The sequence below is a fragment of the Gracilinanus agilis genome, chromosome 1 (assembly GCF_016433145.1).
Source record: "Gracilinanus agilis isolate LMUSP501 chromosome 1, AgileGrace, whole genome shotgun sequence".
Taxonomy (NCBI): Eukaryota; Metazoa; Chordata; class Mammalia; order Didelphimorphia; family Didelphidae; genus Gracilinanus; species Gracilinanus agilis.
In genome coordinates, this window is record NC_058130.1 from 517,763,520 (window position 1) to 517,786,949 (window position 23,430).

The following is a 23,430-nucleotide window of genomic DNA, read 5'->3' on the forward strand; positions in this document are numbered from 1 at the left end:
TGGAAATACATTGCAGTTCTATTAATTATCAAATTAAAAATGTCTTGATACCAATTTTAATTTTTAAGTAAAGTCTATAGCTATATAACACTTTTAGAGCTACATAAGTATGAACTATCATTTGAAAACAAAACATTTTAATTCTTGTGATAACATACTTAGATATCAGCTTTCAAATAATAAGTGTGACAATATTTTGATGATAGAGCAATTAACCTTAGAAGAATATTAGCCTTAGCTTTTGTATTATACCCCCAAATTTTGTTATTTAAAAACAAATTTATTTCTCCTTTAGAATAATTTCTGATGTATTTTAAAATTCAAACTATTATCTAAGATAATAAATTATAGATAAGTTGGTGAACTGCATTGGTAGAGGGAGTTTTTATATTAGGATATGATGAAATCATACTTTACTATTTGGGGGAAGTAATAGTCTAAGAGAAGGCATCTAGGATGATAAGCTGTGTACTGACGAATGGTTGAAGAGGTGATACATTAATCCATAGGAGAAAGGTCCAAGAGGAAACTTGACAGTCATCTCTAAATAATAGAAATATCATCACATAGAAGAGTAGACAAATGGACAAATAGAAAGCAGATTTTGGTTGGCTGACTTTCTAACAATTAGGAATGCATAATAGTAGAATAGGGTATCATTATTCATATATCATTTCTCTCTCAGATCAAATAACTGAGGTTAAAATTAAGAATTGATTGTGATCTGACTTAATGAAAAGTGAAAATATTGATAAATTCCATTATATTTCCCCAGTCTCTTAACTAAACACTCTGATTCTGAAATCATTTCGGTATGACCTAAGGATATATTTTGATACTTAATTTTTGAAAATGAATTTATTCAATTTTCTTGGACAGTACAACATTTCAACTAAAGCACTTAAGACCTAGCTAAAGAAAAATATTATTTAACTTTGTCTACTGCCCCATATCATATTTTTCTTAGCATAAGTTATAATGGTCTTAACAATCCATATTTTTGCTTTAGACCTTTCCAGTTTGTTTATTGAAGCCTTTTACTTTTTCTTCAAGATACATAGAAATTAGATCACTTACTATGCTTTTTGTAATAAAAATTTGAAAGCAGTATTTTTCTGTAGGACATTTTGTTTATGGCCTATGACCTTTTCCTTTACTGCTAATGATGTAACATTGATAGTGTAGGTACATTGACTCCCTGCTTTCTTTGCTATTTGCTCCATTAGTATTTGTCCCAGAGGCTTCTAGGATGATGATAGGCGTCAGTTCTCTTTTTCTTAGAAAATTATTCACCATGTTCATCTTGCCCTTTTCACAGCAAGACATCGGATTTAGCATAGCTTACTACCTTGTTTAACACCTTTTTAAAATTTGCTTAAAAAGTAATTTTAAAAATAGTACAAAATATCATTTGGGGTGCATGTGAATTTAAAAAATCCTTCCAAAAGTCATTGAAGTATTTCTTTGCTCTTGTCTTTTAGCTTGATCCAAGGTTCATTCAGCCCTTTTTGGCAGATTGTCGACAAACTGTTGCCAAACTGGATAATCAGAACATGAAAGCCATTAAAGGACTTGAAGACAGGCTTTATGCACTGGACCAGATGATAGCTAGCTGCAGCCGACTGGTAAATGAACAAAAAGAACTTGCTCAGGTAATTATGTCCCTCATACTAAAAAAAAAAGCCTTGTAATTGTTCTGTATAGTATCCATTCACCATAATCAAAGAAGAGTCTTTATATCAATATATGGTTATATATTATTGGTTCCTTTTAATTGTGAATTAGAATTGGAACATAACTTTTATAACTTTATGTAAGATCAACATAAAAATGAGATGATTTAAAAACTAATTGCAAAGGTGGGTATTTCTACTGTAGATATTTGCTGAAGAGGGCTAGGATAGTTTATACCAATTTAATTTAATTATACTAATTTAAAAATAGTAAACAAAGTCCAAGAAAGAAGCTGGTAGAGGATTTAACACAAGGGAGCAAATGTGATCTTATTATAAGTCTTGGTAGAAATAAAACCTATCATCTGGACTTTGGTTCTGGATAAGATATACCTTATTCAAAAGAAACAGAAAAGATAAAGAGTGCTGGAGGAATGTATCCTGCCTATCCCTCTTCTGATCTTTTTTTTTTTTTAAGTTTATTGCTTTTTCTGATCTTTTCCATATAGATCAACAAAATGCCAAAATTTGGTAATATGGACTTTGTGTATATGAAAGGAAACTGATAACTATTAATTAGCCATATTTCAGATATAATTTCATAAATTTGACATTTATTTCCTGACAATTTTATTTCAGCTGTCTTGGTGTATTGAATAAAAAATTATCCTTGAAGTTGGAGAACCTTACTCTTCTAATCAGAAATGGACAATTTTTCTATATCATTGATCATAGGATCATAGATTTAAAGGTGCAAAGGTATCTTAGAAGCCATCTATGCCAGTAGCTTCATTCTGGAGATGAAAAAAGATGTAAAGGGGTCTAAATAAACATTTTAAAATGTCAAGCTCAGAGAAGTTAATGCCTTGCCCAAGGTCACATAGTAAGTAGTAGTGGTGGTTTGGGATCCTAGGTCCTCTTAAAATCCAGCACTCTCTTTCAACTGATATACAGGTAGAAGTTGTAGTTCTTAAATTGTTAGGTATGGGAATTTGCCTAAAACTATTTAAAAAATTGGATTAGAACAACAAACTATCACTAGATGGCACTGTGCATATTAGTGCATATTAGTATTCAACTTTTTTTTTTAAATGGTATCCATAACAAGAACTTAGTTAAATTCAGCATTATGATTTATGAACTTTTACATCTGAAATTATTATTTATCTGTAATTTGATTTTTAAAAAGCCTTTGTATGATTAATTGCATAAATCAGATCATCTAACAGTTTAAAACATAATTAGATTAATAATTTTCAGATCATTATTATTTTTCCACCAAATATATAATTGTTCCTCCCTGTAGAGGTGACCTGTGGTTCTTGGAAGTTTTTCAACAATTCAAATGGCCTATGCTTAAAGGCCATTGAGTACAGATAGGGTATGATAGACTATGTATCTGTTGTCCAAGTTTGGGAAGCCTGTTACCAGCAGATTGGCCACTAGGTGATTTAACTTTTTTAGTCACAACTACTCAATGGGGAGTAGAGGAGTAGTGGCATATCTCCTAAGGGAGTACCAACACTTATAATCACAAATCCATCAAGTGCAATTTATCACTTGTGCATTTATGAATTTACATAAACAGGGCTTTAAAACTATGATCTTAAAAGTTAATACTTTTGGATGGTGTGCCAGTCTAGTGTAAAGAGCATTGGATCATGAGGCCAGGGTTATAATCTTGGCTTTGCCACTGACTTAACTATATATTTATAGTTATAAATTATATGTTTATACATTGTTACATATATACATATAAACTATATGTTTATAGTTAAGCTATGTACCCATTTTTGACCTTTCATTGATTTTCTGTAAAATGAAGAGGTAAGGTTTGAACTAGAAAATTCCAGAAATTCATTTCTAACTTTAAAATTAATCTGTTTTATTCAGCAATTACACTGTGCTTCAAGTGTTATTGGGAATTATATTTATGTGGTTTTTAATTGTATTTTCGGGTGTGTGGTTGTATTTTTCTTTGACAAAAAGATAAAAAAAAAGATTTTATGTTAAGGATGTGTGTGTATATCTTTAAAAAAGATACACATTGATTCCTGAATGTAGGAGAACATAAGTTCCTTGAGGGAGGTTATTGTTTTGTCTTTTTATTCTCAGAATACCTAGCAACAGAGCCGTATAAATATAGGAGCTTAGTAAATACTTGTTGAAAATTTAAATTTTGTTCTAACTGATAAAATGTTTTTGTTAAAATGTATATTTTATCCTTAAGATGTCAATATTTTAAATTTTAGGAAGAGACTTATTTTGAAATTTACTTAATATTTTGAGTATTCTTGTTTATAAATATTTGTGCTAAATTTTAATCTATATACATATAAAAAAAAGAAACATTTTATTTTTCAAGGGATTTTTAGCTAATCAGAAGAGAGCTGAAAATTTGAAAGATACTTCCGTGCTACCTGATTTGTGCCTGAGTCATGCAAATCAGTTGATGATTATGTTGAATAATCATAGAAAACTGTTGGACATTAAACAGAAATGTACCACTGCCAAACAAGAACTTGCAAATAATCTCCAAGTCAGATTGAAGTAAGTTATTTCTAGTGTATTTCTAATTATAAAATTTTATATTATGCAGCTGGAGTTTAACCTAGAACTTCCTGATAAAAGAGTTTAATAAATTTTCATCAATCATATATTTACATACAAGTTGATTAACTTGAAGAATAAGAAAATTGGGTTTTCTCAGATACTAAGCTAGCTGATTTTCTATTATCATTTCTATGTCTGCAGTTTCTACATCTGTTCCTAAATTTAATTAGAAAGTATCTTTGGGTAGTAAGAGGTTTTGTGCCTTTAATTTGTTGTATGCTCACATATGCCATTCACCTGCAGGTGGTGTTGCTTTGTTATGCTTCATGCTGACAAAGAAGGTGAGAAGCTACAAGCTTTACTCCGCCTTGTAACAGAGCTGCTAGAACGAGTCAAGATTGTAGAAGCTCTTAGTACAGTACCACAGATGTACTGCTTAGCTGTTGTTGAAGTTGTAAGAAGAAAAATGTTCATAAAACACTACAGGGAGGTAAGCAGCTTAAATTTTACACACATTCACACATGACTTGGAAGAATTGACTGACCACATTAATTTGTATGTATCACTTTTTATAGTGGGCTGGTGCTTTAATCAATGATGGAAAACATTTATATGAAGCTGAAAAGTCAAAAAGGGAATCTTTTGGAAAATTGTTTAGTAAGTATTCTTCATTAATAGCTTTAATGTTTTGTTTAAACATTTTTTTTAAAGATTTCTTATGTTCAACTCACAAGGCTTACAAAATAAGATGCTAATATTTGGATGTTTGGTTTCCTATAAAATAGTTGAAATTTCTGTCATTGGAAAATATTGCATAAAATGCACAGTTACAAAATGTTATAATTCATGCATTTCTGCATATATAATTATATCTACAAATTATTCAAATAAATACTAATTTAAAGATCCTTTTAAAAGTAGGAATTCTTTTATAGCATTATTTTGGGGTCCTGGGACTAATGCTGCTTCCATAGAATCATAATAAAAGGAAAGATATTCATGTAGTTCATGACCTTCATCTGCATTTAACATTGCAAAAAAGCGGTCGTCATCCTCTGGATATATACTTCTAGAGATAGAGAACTTGATCCATATAATAACCAAATATTTTCAAAAAATTATCTGAAATTTGTTTCCTTTAATTTTATAATTTTATATATTAATCCTTCACTCGCTCACTAGGCAAAATAAATATAATTTTTTTCACACATGATTGTTAGCCATTCAGTTTTTGAAGACACCTTTCAAGCTTGTGTTCTCTTCCTGACCATTATCTCAGGACTCTTTTTCCATGTTTATCTTTTCTGTTCTTAAAGCAGGCCCTCAGCATAAAAATTCTATTCTTCCCTAACTATTTGGCTCTTTGTCTGTTTCTTAGTACTTCCTAGTTCAACCCACTCAGTTGAGGACCTTTTCTCCCTCCTTCCCCCAAAAAATCATATTATACCTATCCATAAGACATAGTATATTCATCAGGAGTCCCACCTTCTCCTCAGTCCTCATCTCATACTATTCACCCTGTTCTCTAAAGAAGCATCCTTTTTTCTTGCCAAAACCAAATCCTCTGTATGCAGTCTTGATCCCATCTTCTCCAGCATATTGTCTCAACCATCACTCCTTCCTTTTTTATTTTCAGTCTCTCCCTGCCAGTGTCTTCCTGGCTTCCTATAAATCCTCTATATTTAATAAAATAATTCACAGGATCCTACCGTCCCTGCTAGCTGTTATCTTATATATATTTCCTTCTCTTTTCTGGTTAAACTCTTGAGAAAGCTGTCTGTACCTGATGTCTCCATTTCCTTTCTTTTTATTCATTTCTAAACTTTCTGGAATTTGTATATTCTGACTTAGTCATTTTCAGAAACTGTTTTCTCTAAAGTGACCATGAATTTCATAATTGCCAAATCTTAATGACCTTTTCTTAGTCCTTTAATTTGGTCCTTCTTGAATGCTGGCATTTGACAATTGTTGATTAACTCCTTGTGGATATTTTTTCTTCTTTGGGTTTTTGTGACACTACTGTTTCCTGGTTTTATCATTCTGATTGTCAATTCTCAGACTCCTTTACTGATTTCTTATCTGTGTTATATAACCCCTAACCTTGAGTATCCCCTCAACAGTCCATTTTGATCCTTTTCTTTCTGCTTTTAAAGATTTCATTTGGTGACCTAATTCTCTTTGGATTCAGCGGCAATTTCTAAATAAATGTAAAGAGATAAATTGTATGTGTGTGTGTGTGTCTTGCATATTATTTTATATATTTTTTTCCTACCTTAGAATATAAGCTTCTTTTTAAAATTTTAATGTTTAAATTTTTATTTAGAATATTTTTCCATGGTTACATGATTCATAATCCCCCTCCACCCCTGCTCTCTCCTAACCCCTTCCAAAGCCATCAATCAGTTCCACTGGGTTGTACATATATCATCATTCAAAACCTATTTCTATGTTATTCGCATTTGCAGTAGAGTGATACTTCAAAATTAAAACCCTAATCACATCCCTATCGCACTATATGATCAAGCATATCTTTTTCTAATGCGTTTCTGGTTCCACAGTTCTTTCTCTGAATGTGAACAACGTTCTTCTCCACAAGTCCCTCAGAATTGTCCTGGGTCATTGCATTGCTGCTAGTACAGAAGTCCATTACATTCTATTTTAACACAGTGTATTGGTCTCTGTGTACAATGTTCTTCTGGCTCTGCTCCTTTCGCTCTGCATCAATTCCTGGAGATCTTTCCAGTTCACATGGAATTCCTCCAGTTCATTATTCCTTTGAGCACAGTAGTATTCCATCACCAACAAGTATATAAGCTTCTTGAGAGCAAGGACTGCTTTTTCTTTTATATTTTATTTAACAGATAAGGAAACTGAGGTCAGGAGGGGTAAATTAATTGCATATGATCACAAAGCCAGGCCCAGAATTTTGGTTTCCTTAGTCTCAGGTCATTGACTTTTCTGCTTCATCTGTTCCATACCATCTAATCAAGTTTCATCTCACTCATTATCTTTAGGGCAGGAGATATAACACTTAGCACTGATAATTGGCCTAAGCAAGTTATTGTATAGTACTAGACTGGGATCATAAGGTTCTAGTATGTCAGACATTTATTTCACAGATTTTATGTGTTCAAAAGAACATAGTTTTTATTTATTTTTATATATATTTCATATGTATATAATTTATGAAACAGCAAGCTATGTTATAAAAGTCAGCTACTCTTTTCAGCTTTTACCATTTGGCATTCAACAGAAGTAGGTTGAAGATAAACTAATAAACTGATAAGAATATGAAGGGATTTCAGATGTCATTTAATCTAATGCTCTTTCAGAAGAATTACTTTTTTAAACAAATGTTTTAAATTTTTAAAAAATTTTTATTTAGCTGGGTGACTCAGTGGATTGAGAGCCAGGCCTAGAGATGGGAGGTCCTATGTTCAAATCTGGCCTCAGATACTTCCCAGCTGTGTGACCCTGGGCAAGTCACTTGACCCTCATTGCCTAGCCCTTACCAATACACAGTATTTATTACAAGACAGAAGGTAAGGGTTTTAAAACCTGTCTCTATTCCTTCTTGAAGTGCCATTCTGTATAACAATTTTTAAAAAATTCTTATTTTATATCTAATATACTAAGTATTGGTTCCAAGGAAGAAGAGTGGTAAGGTCTAGGTAAATGGAGTTAAATGACTTGCCCCTGGTCACACAGCTAGCAAGTGTCAGAGGTCTGATTGAACTCAGTTCCTTCAGCCACCTAGCTGCTTCTACAAATAGTGTTTTTTGAAGATAGAAGAAAAAAAGATGAGGAACAAACCAGCATAATTGATCAAAATATCACAAAAGTCTGAAAATATGTGCCATGCATAACATTTGTAGACCACTTCCACCCCCATCTTTGAAAAGGGGTGAGAATATCTTCTCATCACTTCATTTGAGCCATGCTGCTTCTTTTTGTTATGCAACATTCACTTGTGTGTATTTGTGTGTTTTCCATTTGCATTGTCGTAGTTAATGGGTATATTGCTTTCTTGGTTGTACTTTGCTCTGCATCAGTTTATGCAGTTCTTTTTTTTTTTTTAAGTACTATATTACAATCATGTACAACAATTTGTTCAGCTGTTCCCAATTGATGAGAATCTATTGTTTTTAATTCTTCAAAGTCACAAAAAGTGACAATGTAAATATTTTGGTATATTTGGTGGCTTTTTATTAGTTGCTAAATCTAACTTGTACTATTGTGGACAAACAAGCTAATATTACAAAGTGTTTTTCTCAGTACTGTTAATGCTGAACTATTGGTACTGAATTTCTAAATATTAATGAGAATGTGGAAATTTCAAATTTTCATCTACCAGTTTACTGCTTTTGGAGCCCACTTTAGTAGAATGCTTAATTTTGGGAGGGCAGATTGCAGAGTAGGGGTATTTATAAAGATTAAGCATCAACCACATACAAGGCCCTATGGATCTGGGTAAACAAAAACAATATAAAATCCCCAACTTCATGGATTTAACATTGAGGAGGACGGTATTTAGATAATAAACACAATAGAAATTGCACATAGTCAAAGCACCAAGGCTTCCTAAATTAAGTAGTACCTCACCTGTATCAAGCTATTTCATAAACTAAGGATTCTACAAGGTAGCAGTGAGGGAAAGAGTGTATTCCTGTCATGTAGCATAGCCTGTTCAAAAGTAGAGAGGCAGGAGCCTGACTGTTTATTATTTCATTTTTGTCAGTGTTTTGTTTTTGTTGATTTTTAAAAATAACTTTATTTTCAGTGAAATCTATGGAAGCATGCTTTTTTGAAGTCTTAAGAATCGAATCTACTTATTTCTTTCAAGGGAAGAATTATTAAAATATATTTTAATTATTCATAAGATAACAAAAATTTATGCTTTTCCTTTTTATTCCTTCTGTGTAACCATATTGTTAATCTCGTCTCACAGGGAAATCTTTTTTAAGAAATCGTCTCTTTAGGGGTCTTGACTCCTGGCCTCCTTCCTTTTGTGTATGTATGCATTTTCTTAAACATTATTAAATTATACATGTTTTGATTCAACTATACTTTTTTTTAGGGAAAAACTTGATGTGGAAGCTGTCAGTAAACTTGTGTGGGAGCTTTAAAAATAGTTCTTGTAAGCATAATGAGCTTTGTACACAGAAGCATATTTTATTTAGTATTTAAAAGATCACTCTTTTAAGAATCAATTGATACAAAGTCTTAACTTTTTTCCATAATCTCATTATGAATATAATAGTGGTTTTTTTGTTATTAGAGGATATACCAAGATCATGGTATTATAGGATACCTATATTGGGTCTTCTATGAAAATGAAGGAAACTGAAAACCCTGAAAGATGCTGAGTGTGTAGATATAACATATAAAGTGTTGTAAGAGTATATATGTTATAAATTTAGGAGAAATAAGACAAGTTAATTATCATAATTGACTAAAACACATTATATAATTGATAAATAATAATAGTATCTAAATAGCATTGATTTGGCTAGTACTTCAGAATCCTTTGTTGCCATATGATAAGACTTAAAAAATATATTGTAATGTCAAAATTAGCTAACTGAGCCTTATGAATCATGAATTTCTACATAGAAGTACTAACTGAAAATTGAATCCTTTGGTGGAATAATTTGATCACATTAAAACCCATTATATGTATTGACTTCTGCCTTTTAAGTCTTGTTTTTGTCTTATTTCTGAGCCCATGTTACATTTCTTTGTAAATTGCCTTGTCCTCAGACTCGAAAGCCTCGGAAATTTGATGGTGAACTTCCAGATATCTCTTTAACTGATTTGAAGTTTCTGCAGTCTTTCTGCCCTTCAGAAGTACAACCGTTACTCAGGTAAATGGTCTTACCATGCTTGATTATAGGTATGATCATTATTTGTTTTCATTATAATACTAAGTTTGAGGGTTATAGTTAGTATAACTTTTAGTAAGATATTTTTAAGAAAAATAAAATACTGCTTCAGGATCTTCTTTAGTAGCGTTTAGTGGATTTCACTGGATAAGGCAAGCAGAAAAAAATAAAAATATAACAGTATGAAAAAATAAAAGCAACTTTGGAATTGGTGGTCTGCAATTCAAAGTATGTCTTCTTAGTCATTTATAACTTAAACATTTGAGTTAACATCTAAGTTATATGTTTTTAGTATTTTGTTGTATTATAATAACATCAGAAATTAAAAAATAAAAACTCTTCTTTCACTCAGGGTTCCATTACTTTGTGACTTTGAACCTCTACACCAGCATGTACTCGCACTACATAATTTAGTGAAAGCAGCACAAAGTTTGGATGAAATGTCACAGACCATTACAGACCTACTGAGTGAACAAAAGGTAGGCTTTTTAAAATTTGCAGTTATTTATGGTTAAATATTAAGAATATAATATTTCTAGAAGGACTTACATGAACTGAGACCAAGTGAAATGAGCAGAACCAGAAGAACTTTGTATACAATATCAGCAATATTTTTTGATGAACAACTATGAGTGACCTTATTATTCTCAGCAATACAGTAAGCCAAGACAATCCCAGAAACTCATAATGAAAAATGCCATCTGTCTCCAGAGGAAGAACTGTTGGGAGTCTGAATGCCAAAACACAATCAGTCAGTCACACACACTCTCTCTCCATCTCTCTGCCTCTGCATGTGTGTGTGTGTGTGTGTGTGTATTTCTTCCAACCCATACCTTTTGTGTTAGAATTAATATTGTGTATTGGTTCCAAGGCAGAAGAGCAGTAAGGCTAGGCCAGTGATTCCCAAAGTGGGCGCTACCGCCTCCTGGTGGGTACTGCAGCGATCCAGGGGGGCGGTGATGACCACGGGTGCATTTATCTTTTCCTATTAATTACTATTAAAATTTTAAAAAATTAATTTCCAGGGGGCTAAGTACTATTTTTTCTGAAAAGGGGGCGGTAGGTCAAAAAAGTTTGGGAACCACTGGGCTAAGCAGCAGAAATTAATGACTTGCCCAGAGCCACATAGTTAGGGAATGTCTGAGGTCAGATTTGAACCCAGGACCTTCTGTTTCTCTAGGCTTGTGTTCCACTGAGCTGTCTAGCTTTCTTCTACTATATTTCTCTTTCTTTCCCCCTCCCCCAACCTCGCCTGTATGGAAAAATTGCACATGTAAAATTGCTTATTGTCTGAGGGAGAGGGGAGGTTGGAAATGTGAAAAAGAGGAAGAGAATTTGAGCTTAAAATTTTTTTTATGTATAATTGGGGGAAATATTTTTTAAAAAAACATAGTTTTTAATTCTATTTTTTGTCTTTTTCCTTCTAGGCTTCCATGAGTCAAACATCCCCACAATCTGCTACTACACCAAGGATGGAAAGTACAACAGGAATTACAACTACTACCTCACCTAGAACTCCTCCTCCACTCACTATTCAGGATCCTTTGTGTCCTCCAGTGTGTCCATTAGAAGAATTATCTCCAGATAGCATTGATGCTCATACATTTGATTTTGAAACAATTCCTCACCCAAATATAGAACAAACCCTTCACCAAGAATCTTTAGATTTAGACTCCTTAGCTGAAAGCCCTGAATCTGATTTTATGTCAGCAGTGAATGAATTTGTAATAGAAGAAAATCTAACATCTCCTAATCCTATAAGTGATCCACAGAGTCCAGAAATGATGGTGGAATCACTGTATTCTTCAGTTATTAATGCAATTGACAGCAGACGCATGCAGGATACAAATATATGTAGTAAAGATGATTCAGGAGACCATGCTTCTCTAAATGTTCAAATGGAAAAATGCAAAGCTGTTGCCCAAGAATCACATTTCAATTTACAAAACATCAAAGAAGACCTCTGTCACTTCAGAACTCTTGTGCAAAAAGAACAGTGTGATTTCTCTAATTCTTTAAAATGTACAGCTGTAGAAATCCGAAATATCATTGAAAAAGTAAAATGTTCCCTGGAAATAACACTAAAAGAAAAGCATCAGAAAGAACTGCAATCGTTAAAACATGAGTATGAAGCTAAACTCAATGCATTAATAAAAGATAGTGAAGAAAATGAAAAAAAAATTAAAAAATTAAAAGGAGATTTAGTAGGTCTTGAAGAGGTTTTACAAAACAAAGATAATGAGTTTGCTTTGGTTAAAAATGAAAAAGAAGCTGTCCTCTGCCTACAAAATGAAAAAGATCAAAAGCTGATAGAGTTAGAGCATGCTATGAAGAACCAAAATTTTGAAATTAAAGAACTGAAGCAGTCACGAGAAGTTGTGTTGGAAGACTTGAAAAAGCTTCATGTTGAGAATGAAGAAAAATTACATCTTCTTAGGGCAGAGCTTCAGAGTTTGGAGCAGAGTCACCTGAAGGAACTAGAAGATACTCTTCAAGATAGGCACACACAGGAATTTGAAAAAGTTTTGAGTGACCACAAGGTTTCTTTAGAGAAATTAAAAAAGGAAAATCAACAAAAACTTGATCAGATTCAAGAATCCCATACAATAGTTGTCCAAGAAAAGGAACAGCAATTACAGGAGTTAAAATTTAAAGTTTCTGATTTGTCTGACCTGAGGTGCAAGTTAGAGGTTGAACTTGCTTTGAAAGAAGCAGAAACTGATGAAATGAAAATATTATTGGAAGAAAGCAAAGCCCAACAGCAGGAAACCTTAAAGATCCTCATTGAAAAAGAAACAGAAAACTTGAGATCAGAGATAAGCATGTTAAATCAGAAGATTCTAGATAATAATGAGAACTACCAAATAGGCCTAGCAGAGCTGAAAACACTAATGACCGTTGAAAAAGATCAGTGCATTTCAGAGTTGGTCGGTAGACATGAAGAAGAATCAAATTTATTGAGAGCTGAACTAAACAAAGTAACATCTTTACATCAACAAGCTTTTGAAATTGAAACTAAATTGAGAGAACAAATAGTGGAATTGCAGAGTAAGTTGGAATTGGAATTGAGTGCTCTTGAAAAGCAAAGCAATGAAAGATTGGTCCAACAAGAAGAAAAATACAAAGCTATTATCCACAAGCTTGAAGAAGACAAAGAAAAAATAGCTATGAATCAAGAACAAGACAGGGAACGACTTGTTCAGAAGCTTAATTGTGAAAAAGAAGAAGCTGTTCAAGTTGCCCTTAAAGAATTTGAGTTACAGAGAGAAGCTGTTGAAAAAGAACTGTTGGAAAAAATTAAACATCTTGAAAGTCAAATAACCAAAAGGTAAGAATTCAATTGCCTAAAAGTGTTTATAATTGAAACTAATATGTTTGTCTCTCACCTTTTTATAATTATGGTTTTCATGTGATCATGTATCCTAAACATATACATTAATCTTATAAAGTTGTATGTATGAACTTTAACATTGTTAAGTAATCAGTTATAGTTGAGCTGATGTTGGAAATCATATTATGTATAATGATATCCTTTTTAAAAGTAACAAAATAGACAAATGAAATACATTTTGTGTGTTCATATGTGTATGATTGAAAATACAAACTTGAATATTATAATTTTAGAAATGTAGTTTTAAAAGTCTACATTTCTGAGGAGTTCTATATTGTAATTTTCCACAATTTTTTTTCAGTGAGGTAAATGTTGGGGAAGAATCATATGGTTGTATGAGTCAAAATTGATATTTCAGTTATGTGCATATTTACTATTGTCTAGTCATTAAAGGAGTTTATAATTTTGAGCAATAATGCAATAATTATTTAGGAAATACCAGCAATAGTATTAGTATCAGAGTCAGTTTTCAAGCTTCTTATAACAATAACAATAACTAATATTCATATAATACTTTTAAGGTTTTCAAAGGGCTTTATATACATTATCATTTTTTGGTCTTTTGAATCTTTGACATGCAGCTTACTGTTAGTGGCTCTTTTTGTTCAGTGTAATTTTGGTTGTGAGCCTAGTGTTTTACAGCTGTGTGTTCCCCTGAATTATGTACTCAATGTTGCTATTTTACAGTTTTAGGATTCCTCTTAAATATAATATAAAGTTTTATAAAGAGAGAATATTTGAGGACTTCACCTGTGCAAGTTAAAAATGCCCAAAAAACCTAGCTCATCTATTTCCAAAGATTAGAAGTCTATGGATTTTCCTTTTTTGTTTTTTCTGTCTCATATGTATAGCAAATGTATATTTCTGTGAAATAACCATCAACATACTCCATTTCATATCGCCTTGACCAATGTCATTTTCCAGTAAAGTCATAAATTTAATCATACCCCTTTATAACTTATATTTTTTAATATTTACAAATTTCTACTTGCTTTTCTATTTACAGTCCTATTTCCATGGACCCAACTATGTCTTGTAATGTTGTTTTGTCTATTGTCATTTTTATGGAGCCACTTTAATGATGTTTGGCAGGGTATGCCTTTATTTTGGAAATTTACTTTGAAATATCATTATCACATGATAACCATGATACGATTATGCTATCAAAATCATAGCTATAAGAAATGAAAAATTTACAGCATGTTTCTATATGTTACAATATGTAGATTTTTGTACTTAGAGAATTCAGAAATCATCTGTATATAGAAGAAATGTCTGTAATATACAGTAGCAGATTAGAAGCTTCTTATGCCTTCAAAGCCATATGTTTAAGGAATGTGTTTCTTCATTTGTCGGCGTGTACGGCTAATATTGTTTCATGTTCACTTATTGCCATATTTTCTTTCATCCTGCCATATCAACCATGTTCATAAACACAAAAAAAACTTTCCTTCTGGTGCTACAAAATGTATCTAAACAATCAAGTAAAATTATTGATCCTATTTTTAAACACTGAGGAAGTGGTCTGAGAAAAAAAAGATAGGTTACTTTTCAGTCTAGTATGTCCTTGTTATGAAAGTATAATATTTTAAAAATTTGTACCTAAGATATTTTGTCAATTTTAAAAATTACTATTTCTGTTTTCAGTACTAATAAACCATAAAATTCAATTTCCATTATAAACTTGTGAATTTTTTATTATAAAAAGCTGATCAAATTCTTAATTGTGACTTTATTACAAGCTGAAATCTAATTATTTACCAAAGGAAATATCTGTTTTATTTATTGAAAGTTAGTGGGGAAAATGGATTAGATATACAGAAATTTCATTTTTATTGTTTAAAAAGTTTTTTTCCCAAAGCTGAGGTACCCACATGTAGAATCTTGATTCAGAATTTAAAATGAGGACTTACTATCTGTCAACATCTTTCAAAAAATATGTTTTAGATACCATATTATTTAGAGAATTATTGTTAGTGTTTGTTTTTTTTTTTTTATGTCAGCTGTTGAAATCAGAAGCTCTGAACTCAGAGGACTTTGATATGCAGTTTGACCTGCCAACATTTTTTCTGCAGTATATAATCTTGGTCAATTGATTTATCTTTGAGGAGGTCTCAGTTTCATTATCTGTAAAAGAGTGAATTAGATGCCATTTGAGGTATCTTCCAGCTATAAATTAGTGATCTCAGGCAGGTTGAATTTTGAGAAAAGATATTGAGGTTTTTTTTAAGAGTTAGCAAGAACTGAACTAAACTTGTTCCTTTGAAGATACACTTAAAAAAAATCTGCCCCTTGCTCTTTCTCTTTTATTCTTATTCCCTCAACCACAGTTGCCTCCTCTGTGACTATAGCCAGATTCTTTCCATGAAGTTGACCACATATGTAGTTTCTGTCTACTCTCCTCACCAGGTAGATATGACTGAACACTTTCATTTTTAGATATTTTACTAGATACACACATTTTAAAAAATATATTCATTTATAAATGTCATCTATTGGGAACAGGGTCTATGTTTAATCACTACATAGATGGAATTTTTGAGCAAATTAATCCTGAGAATAAACAGATTGATTCAGAAATGAAATAACAATATTGAGGCAGTGTGGTGAAGAAGTGAAGAATATAATAGTTCAGATTTTGCCTCAGACATTTATTAGCTTTGTCCCTGAGCACATCATCTGTAAATGAGAGATTAGACTCAGGTACCTTTAAAGTCCTTTTCACCACTAGATATATGATTATGACTAAGAACAATTAAAAACTATATGAAATTCCATACAGAATTAAGATAGTCACACCTCAGTTATTTCTATAACTTACATTCCTTTTTATTCTTATTCCCCACATTAATTCAACCAATATTTCCTATAGTACAGTAGAAACTTGTTTTTTTGTTTGTTTGTTTGCTTTAACAAGAATGAAATAGACAATTCGTTAAGTGAAATTTTGGTGGAGAGTAAAGATGAGATTTCCACTACAAATTCCTTCTCATTCTTTTTAAACTTAAACCATTCAATAATAATGACAATAAAAACTTTCATTAGTTTTAATTCTTCATAGTTTAAAAAAGCCCTTTTCTATACATTATTTTCATGACCCTTGGCCTAAAAGATTATATGAAGATATAACTAAAAATGAAATTGTATTTGTGATCTCTCAGTATGATCTGAAATAACATGTAGTTATGGTTCCATATCAGGTTCAGTCCAAGAGTTTATTTAAGGTACTGGATATATGAGAAGGTAGCTCATTTTCCTTTGGAAATACCAGAAGTATACTTAACAGGCTACTTTTATTTTGGAATTTCAATGTAGCACTTATGACAAGATACTGAAAGCTACTATATATTAGTTCAAATTCTGGGTTTCATTTGCTATGGCTAAAAAGATAACAAAGATCATATGAACATTTGTGTAAGAGCTTTTTTTACTAAAATAAATGAAAACAACTAGAATAATATGCAACATAGTTAAAGCTATCAAATTTTTTCTAAGAATAGGAAGTCTCTTTTATTTTGCACTTAAGATTTACCTTTTTTCTATTAAACAATTGGAAATTGATAATATTAAAACATTTTATAAAATTTAGTATCATAAGCATTTCACCTAGAAGTCAAAACAACTTTGTCAATCAGTTCACTTAGCTTCAGATTGTTTGACATTTGTGATTTTGTTAACTTTTAAAATTAAAATGTGAGTTGTTGACTAGTGTAATAGGGAAATAGAATAACAAAAATTGAATTATTATTCCCCTACAAAAGTATCCTCTTCCTAATTTTCCTTTTACTGCTGGGACATCATCATCATTTCAGTTCCCTAGTCTTAGGTGATATCCTTGACTCTACTTTTTCTTAGTTCACATCCAATCTGCTGCCAAGTCTTTTTCATTTTACCAGTCCTCCATCCTGGTCCCTCTCTCTTTTTTCCTATACTTTTTCACTTGGTGATCTCATCAGCTCATCATCTCTGGGCTGCTGAGTCTCTTATTTTCTTATCTTATTTTATCTTATTTTCTGCTTAGCTCCACTATTGAACATGCAACTGCTTATTGGACATCTCAAACTAGATATACTGTAGACATCTTAAACTCAACATGACCAAAACTAGACTCATATCCAACCTGTTGCTAAGCCTTGATGATTTTGCCATTGTAACATTGCTCAAATATGCCTTATTTTCTCTGACATTGCCATTTTCATAGTGTAGGACTTCACCTCAGTCCTAGACTATTATTGTTATACTGGTTGATCTGCCTTCTATAAGTTTTTTACCACTTCAGACACTCCATTCACAGCTGCCAAAAAGATCTTCCTAAAGCATAGGTCTGGCCATGTCACCCTCCAACGGACTCTACTCAAGTGGCTCCCTGTTACCTCTAGGATCAAATATAAATATTTTGGCATTCAAAGCCCTTTACAACCTGTTTCCCTCCAGCTTTTACAGTCTTCTTACACCTTATCTCTATTTCCTCTGCAGTTCAGCCACATACCTCCTTGTTGCTCCTCAAACAAGATACTCTTTCTTTCAACTCTACAATACCTGCCTTCATCTCTACCTCTTGACTTCCCTTTATGCTCAGCAAAAATCTTATCTTTACAAGATTTTTTAAAATCCCCCTTAATGCTGGTGACTTCCCTCTGCTGAGTACCCACAATTTATCCTTGAAAATGTCTTGTTTGTACATAGTTGTTTGCATGTTGTCTCTTCCTTTAGACCAAACAAAAATTTTCTTTTTTGTATCCTGTATTTAGTTAGTAGTTTGTAACATAAATAAAATGGTATTAAAAGTGAAAGCACTCTGAATTCCAATTAGATTATGACACAGTTCTTCAACCAGTAGGGTTTAACTTATTATTACTTAAGATCTCAAAATCTTGCCTGACGGTCTAAAAATAATGGTTCCCTCTATATAAATTTTTGAGGTAATTTCCTCACAATAGCCATAGGTATGAATATCATGCCAAATTTACATAGGGCTAAATGAATCTAAAACCATTGCCCACTTATACTTTACCACATTGCTGCTCTATTCACCAAGCAAATTTTCAATATATTCAATATATTCACCTATCTATCTTATTTTCAATCTATTACTTGGATTGCCCATAGTGAGGGGGGGGAGCATAGCTAGTAGCAACAGTAGTGATAGAAACTTTATTGTTAGAATATTAAAATACTAACTTTTAAGTACTGTCAGCACCATTTTTTTTCCTACTCAAGCATTACTAGATACACCCATACCTACCTCCTATCTCCCCTAAGATAAAATCTTCAAGGAAATAAGCAAGTCTCACACAAAGTGAATTATGTATAAGTATACTTTGTGTTTTGTATACATTGCTTCTTAGCTCTAATCAGGTATTGTGTATTGGCTAGAAAAATAGCCAAGAACAAGTGGTCTTTTTTGTTTTTTAGAATAACAAATTTTTTAAAAAATTTTGCATTGATCTTTCAAAGCGTTTTGAAAACCATTTGTACATACTTCATTCATGAACTCTGGATCCATTTTCATTCGAGATTTTGGATGCAGACTTAGATAAAACCATAGTAGCATCTATTTATTTTTAAAGAACCCTTACTTTCTCTTTTAGAATCAATACTATGTATTGGTTCCAAGGCTAAAGAGTGGTAAGGGCTAGGCAATGGGGGTTAAGTGACTTGCCCAGGGTTACATGAGTAGGAAGTGTCTGAGGCTGCATTTGAACCCTGGACCTCCCATCTCTGGGTCTGGCTCTCAATCCACTGAGCCACCTAACTGCCCCAGGAGCATCATTTTAAAAGTCATCTTCTGAATTCACATGGAATATTCAGTCAAGATGCTTCTTTGAGTTTTGAGAGAGGGCTAAGTGGCATTTAGAGAAAAACTAAAAGGTAACCAGAAGGTATATAAAATTAATGGCTTCAAATCATATAACTGGAAGGGACCTCACAAAACATTTTGTCAACTTTCTCATTTTATAGAGGAGCTGGAGGTTTGAAAGTTTGAAAAGAAATTTTCCCAAGGAATGAAAGTAAATCAGTGAAGGTGGTTGTGAAAGTACCTAACATAGGCTTATGTGCCATTTTGGTTTTAATACAGACTAAGCTTAAATTATATAACATATGTTTGATCCACTTTTTGGAGTTCACATGGAGCTACAGTCCCTATCAGTTCTTTATTCACAAATAACTTTCAGAGAGATTTCCCCAACTTTGTTGGTCTGAGGGGAGTTTTTCCTGTTCTTTCCTCCGGAGGAAAAAATTTGAAATGCTCAAAAGAGTTTTTTGATAGAATTAGAGTTTTCAACCTGGAATCTGTAAAATTGTTCTTGAATTTTTTTTTTTTTACTATTTCAATATAATTGTCTTTGTATGTTGTGTATTTTATATATTTAAAAACCTTCTGAAGTTGAGTCTATAGACTTCATATCCATAACACAAAAAGGCTGAAAAACTTTGTGTAAGCAAGAGGTGTTTGATGACTTTTTTTTTTTTCTCCTTGAAAGAGCATCCACTGGAATTATACTAATGCCTAACTCTTAACTAATGCAGCTAACTAATTGACTAATGCAGCACTCTTTTATTCACTGATGAGATACAAAGAAGATATTGAAGAGCCAGTTTTACTATAATAATTCTTTAAATGTCCATCGTTCCTTTACCTCTTAGATTCTAACTGCATTGGTTATGGAATTTTAGAATTTGAGAGATGGCAGGAACTTTAGCACCATCTAGTCTAGTCCATACAAGAAAGATATCCCACTACTGTCTCCAGTATCTGCTTAAAATACTTCTAAAGAAGAAGTGATCTACCCCATCTTGATGCAAGCAATTTCACTTGGGGGCAGCTGTAATTGTAGGAAGTTATTTTCTTTTGTTTTCTTTTCCTGACATAAAGACATTTGACCTGGAGTTAGGAAGAACTGAGCTCAAAACTGGGCTCAGACACTATCTGCATGTCTACATTATGCAAACCACTTACCTATACCTCAGTTTATTCATCTGTAAAATGAGGATAATAATGGCACCTACTCCCAGAGTTTTTGTGAGGATAAAAAGAAATATTTGTAAAGGACTTGACAAACTTGAAATTATTATTTCTCTGTTTCTCCAATACTAAAATGTTAATAGTATTTTTTTAAAAATTGTACAAATGGGAAGTTTTTTCTCTTGTGTCTGAAAGATGGAATGGAATTTGATCATGGGATCATCACTTAATGGTGAAAGCATTTTTTAAAATTCAAAGAGATTTTATTTTCTCAATTACATGTAATAATAATTTTCAGTATGCGTCTTCCAAAATTATCAGATATAAGAACTGTCTCCTTCCCTCCCCTCACTTGGAAATGGTAAGCAATCTGATCTGGGCTATACATGTATTGTCATGCAAAACACACTTCCATATTATATTGGCCATTGTTGTAAAAGCACCATCATGCCAAACCAAAACCATAAACACACTGAAAGAGAGTATGCTTTGATTTGCATCCATCTAGCTCTCTTTCTCTGGAGGTGAATAGTATTCCCCATCATAAGTCTTAATAAGAATTATCCCAGATCAGTGCACTGTTGAAAGTAGCCAAATTTTTGCAGTTGGCCATCATACGATATTGCTGTTACAGTGTTTTTCTGGCATTTTGCTTTACATTAATTCATGCAGATCTTTCCAGCTTTTCCTGAAATCCTCTTGCTTATCATTTCTTATAACAAAATTGTATTCTATTACCAACATATACTACAATTTGTTCAGCTATTCCCTAATTAAAGGACATCCTCTCAATTTCCAATTTTCTTGGATTAATAATATCCATTAGGGAGATGAAAGCTTTTCCATTTTATTTAAGCTATAGCAGCAGTAGGTAGAAATGACCTGGGGAGCAAATATTTTGGCCAAAAGCATGAGTTTTTATAATGAGATCTCTTTAAAACTGTAATGGCTATCTTGTCAGGTTTAGTAAGTTTAGTTTCATAGGAAATCTTAAGGCATAGCCTCGGTAGTTACTAGCTGACCATATTGTAGAAAATATGTTTCAAATTGAAATTAAAAGTTTTTTAATCCTTTTTTTTAATAACTTAAAAATAATATAGCTCTTAGCTATATTATCATACCATGTCCTTGCAACTGCTTTTTCCGTATCATAGGAAGCCAGAATTCATATAGATATATTCTCAGTATTTGTTCAGGCATTAATATGTTTAAAGGGAAAAAATTCACTTTATGATATATCACAATTCTTTTTATAAACTATTTAGTTGCTAAGGTACATCATTGAAGTATTTAAGAAGGTATTTCATTAATTTAATAGCTTGTTCTCAATATTATATTCGCTTTTCAAGTCTTCCCATTGAGCATACTAGTGAAGATTCATCAAGTTTAGTTGCTGAACTTCAGGAAAAACTTCAGGAAGAAAAGGCCAAGTTTTTAGAACAACTTGAAGAACAAGAAAAAAGAAAGAATGAAGAAATGCAAAATGTTCGAACATCTTTGATTGCAGAGCAACAGGTAAGTTTGTCTTTCTTTTCTTGGGGATTTGCAGGGAATTAACAGAATCAGGACTAATATTTGCCTGTGTAGTCGATATAATCAGCCTTGTTCCTCATAAGACCTAAAAATGATAGTAGAAATATACTATTCCAGAGGCCTAATTAAGGAAACCTTTTAGGAATAGGACAGTGATATAGAAGCTCCCTAAAAGATCTAGAAACAAAAAATTAATTTCAATTTAGGAAGTGATGAGACAGATCAGAAATCATAATACTTAATACTTAATTTACCTGATGAATGATTTTGTGTCTATAGTTTTCATTTAAATTGAACCTATTACATTGTAGTTGATCCAGATTAACCATTAATTGAGTACCTTCTGCTATATGCTCTGCTATATGTTTTTATCTCTGTCCTGTTTGTAGTGAAATTCCTTTTTCCTGGAAATATGTCACATTTTGAATTGGGATTGTTTCATTCTTTGTACTGCGTACCCAGTATCTAACAAAGTTCCCAGCAAAAAGGAGTTTTTAATGAATAGTTGCTGACTCTTTGACACCTAATTAAAAATAGCATTTTACAGGAGTTATACAATTCGGCTACTTATCTTTCTGACTTTATAAGATAAGGGTTTACAGGGGAACATTATACACTGATACATTGTGGCACAATTGAATATAATAGACTTTTCTACTAAGAAAGAATGCTATCCAAATCCAGAAAAAGAACTGTGGGAGCAGAAACACAAGAAAAACATATGATCGATCATGTAGTTTGATATGGATGTGATTAGGGTTTTGATATTAAAAGAGTGCTCTACTGCAAATATGAATAACATGGAACTAGGTTTTGAACAATGATACATATATAGCATATATATATATATAATATATATATATATAAGTGGAACTACTTGTCAGCTCTAGGAGAGGGGAGGGAATAGGGGGAGGCAATCATGAATCATGGAATCATGGAAAAAATTCTAAATTTAAAAAAATATGGGTTTCAACTAAGTGATTTAAGGACCCAACCTGTTCTGAAATTCTGAATTAGTCTGCAGCTTTAAAAAGATTACCACTACTTTTTATAAGTGTTTTGAGGAGAGAGGTAAGGGGAAAAGAAAAGTGAAGACAAGGTAAAATGATGTTCAGCTTCACTCATAACTACTATACTGTAGTAGAAAGTGCACTGAATTTGCAGCTAGCATATCTAATTTCATGTCCTAATATGACTTATTGTGTAACAGTGATATGTATCAAGCATTGCTATAATTATGAGAAGTGAGCACAATAGAGATGCCATATTTTTCCTTCCAAATTTATTTCAGCCATTTTCCACACTCTGCTTTAGATTCTTCAATCTGTAAAATAGAGAAAAAAATACTTAACCCTCCTTTTCAGGCTTTTCTGAGGAAAATATTTAGTAAATTTTAAAGCTGTATATACATTTAAACTTATTGACTAATG

The 23,430-nt window shown here is 32.2% G+C and overlaps 1 protein-coding gene across 1 annotated transcript in view; it reads left to right on the top strand.

Annotated features, from left to right (window-relative positions):
* RB1CC1 (RB1 inducible coiled-coil 1) overlaps positions 1-23,430 on the top strand; it is a 64,243-nt gene that overhangs the window by 20,289 nt on the left and 20,524 nt on the right. The window contains exons 7-15 of the mRNA XM_044666313.1: positions 1,482-1,652; positions 4,039-4,223; positions 4,530-4,716; positions 4,803-4,884; positions 9,176-9,237; positions 9,988-10,091; positions 10,462-10,588; positions 11,537-13,437; positions 21,817-21,982. Coding sequence (XP_044522248.1) covers positions 1,482-1,652; positions 4,039-4,223; positions 4,530-4,716; positions 4,803-4,884; positions 9,176-9,237; positions 9,988-10,091; positions 10,462-10,588; positions 11,537-13,437; positions 21,817-21,982 — 2,985 coding nt within the window. The remainder of the gene's footprint in view (positions 1-1,481; positions 1,653-4,038; positions 4,224-4,529; positions 4,717-4,802; positions 4,885-9,175; positions 9,238-9,987; positions 10,092-10,461; positions 10,589-11,536; positions 13,438-21,816; positions 21,983-23,430) is intronic.